Genomic DNA, 2,422 nt, shown 5'->3' on the forward strand with positions numbered 1-2,422 from the left:
GCCTTGTTTTTCACTGTGCGCTTAAAATCACCCATCATTCTGGAAAAGTGAGAGCAATAACTTAATAAATGTGAAAATATCTTGAAAAAAAAAAAATGAAATCCGTAATGGTGAATATAAAATACCTTTCAAATGGATACATCCATCGATATTGAACTGGACCACCAAGTTTTGCCTCATACGGTAGGTGAATTGGAAGATGTTCCATTGAATCAAAGAATCCTGGTGGAAAGATTCTTTCAAGTTTGCATATGATGAATGGAATATTTTCACCCAATTTGACCAATTCATCATGTCTTAAGGTATTGCTGCACAAGCCCTTAAAGAATTGACTTAATTCTGTTAATGGTTTCCACACATGGTCAGGCAATGAACTAAATGCAAATGGAAGCAAACACTCCATAAATACATGACAATCGTGGCTTTTCATCCCATTCATTTGTCCTCTATTAACATCTGCACATCTTGCCAAGTTAGACGCATACCCATCTGGCATCTTAAGCTCCTTTATCCATTTACAAACATTCTTTGCCTCACTAGACGTAAGACAATAATTTGCCTTAGGTTTTGTCATTTTTCCATTGTTATGTGGAACCAACTCCAAGTCGCTACGTTGGCAAATGATGGCCAAGTCCATTCGTGCTTTTTCATTGTCCTTAGTCTTGTTCTTAACATTCATGACAGTGTTAAACACATTATCAAAGAAGTTTTTTTCTATGTGCATGACATCTAAATTATGCCTTAATAAATTATCTTTCTAGTATGGAAGATCCCAAAATATGCTTCGTTTAGTCCAATTATGGCTAACTCCATATCCCGACAATTTAGAATGTGCATTATCTATCACTCGTGGAATATTGTGAACCCAACCCCAAACTTCTTCACCGGTCAATATTGGAGGAGGTTCATCTTTCACAACCCTATTTTTAGTGAACCCTTTTTTACTTCTTCTAAATGCATGATTATGAGGTAAGAAACGACGGTGACAATCAAACCATGAATTTTTGCCACCTTATTTTAAGGTAAAAGCCTTATTTCCACCCATACACATCGGACATGCCAACTTACCTTGGGTACTCCATCCAGATAACATGCCATAAGTAGGAAAATCGTTAATTGTCCACATTAAGGTTGCCCTCATTACAAAATTTTATTTCATGAAAATATCATAAGTCAAATCCCCTTCACTCCACAACTGTTTAAGCTCGTCTATTAACGGTTGTAAATATACATCAATGTTTGCTTTTGGGTTAGATGGTCCAGGTATGAGACAGGTCAAAAACATGAATGGTTTAGTCATGCACATTTCGGGCGGGAGATTATACGGGGTCACAACAACAGGCCAACAAGAATATGGGGATGAAGATGCCTGAATGTATGGCGTGAAGCCATCAGAACATAAACCAAGCCTTACATTTCTTGGTTCATTTGCGAAGTTTGGATACTTTGCATCAAAATGGTTCCAAGCTTCCCCATCTGATGGATGACGTAAACTGCCTGAACTCGATCTATTATGTTAATGCCATCTCATTTGGGCAGTAGTTTCTGTTGATGCATACAATCTTTTTAACCTTGAAGTGATCGGCATATAGAACATCCTCTTAACTGGAATGTCTTTATGGTTACCTATCTCAGGCTTACGAGGAACATATTGAGGTTCATGGAAAAACCTACACTCTATATTTGCACTATTGTCTTTGTAGTACAACATGCATCCTTTAACACAACAATCAATTTTCTCAAACTTCAATCCTAGCATTGTCACCAACTTTTTCGCTTGGTAAATTTTTTTTGGAAGTGAATCCTTAAAAGGACACACATCTACAAGCATGCTTGCAAAGAAATCAAGACATGTCTGTGGAACATTCCAATTTGATTTGCAAGTTAAAAGTTTCACGCATATTGAAAGTTTTGAATCAGAAGTCCCCTCATATAAGGGTTTGTTTGCAGCAGTTAACAAATCATAAAAGTCTTGAGCATCATCATTTGGGGGCTCTTCATTATTCTCTTCCCCGTTGCCTTCATCACCCATATTTTGGAAGTCATACGTAGGACCAAATGCATCATCGACCATATATTGCATTAACGTAAACGGATCATCGTTATCAATATTTCCACTACTACTTGGAATATTTTCTGGGTCAATATGTGGGGCTTCTTCACCATAGTCAGTCCAATACCAATAATTTGGTTGGAACCCAAACCTATACAAGTGAAGTTTGACTTCACTTGCAGACAATATACTGCTACACATGCAATTGGGACAAGGACATCTGATGCCACCATCTTTTACAAATTGATTTTGACTTATTGCCTTCGTTATAAACTCTTCAACACCTTTTGCAAAGGTTGGTTTCAACCCCCCTCGTCGAACATAAAGTCTATCATATACCCAACTACGATCTGGATGGTAGCCATCCAT

At 37.4% G+C, this 2,422-nt stretch overlaps 1 protein-coding gene across 1 annotated transcript; it reads right to left on the reverse strand.

The window, feature by feature from the left end:
- Positions 1–1,150: 1,150 nt before the first annotated feature.
- On the reverse strand, positions 1,151–2,422 carry LOC140919794 (uncharacterized). Its single transcript, XM_073366438.1, has 2 exons — positions 1,572–2,422; positions 1,151–1,508 (listed from the first exon to the last, which is right to left on the reverse strand). The coding sequence occupies exons 1-2, from the start codon at positions 2,420–2,422 to the stop codon at positions 1,151–1,153; spliced, it is 1,209 nt and encodes a 402-aa protein (XP_073222539.1).

Source organism: Cicer arietinum, chromosome 3, assembly GCF_000331145.2.
Source record: "Cicer arietinum cultivar CDC Frontier isolate Library 1 chromosome 3, Cicar.CDCFrontier_v2.0, whole genome shotgun sequence".
Lineage (NCBI taxonomy): Eukaryota > Viridiplantae > Streptophyta > Magnoliopsida > Fabales > Fabaceae > Cicer > Cicer arietinum.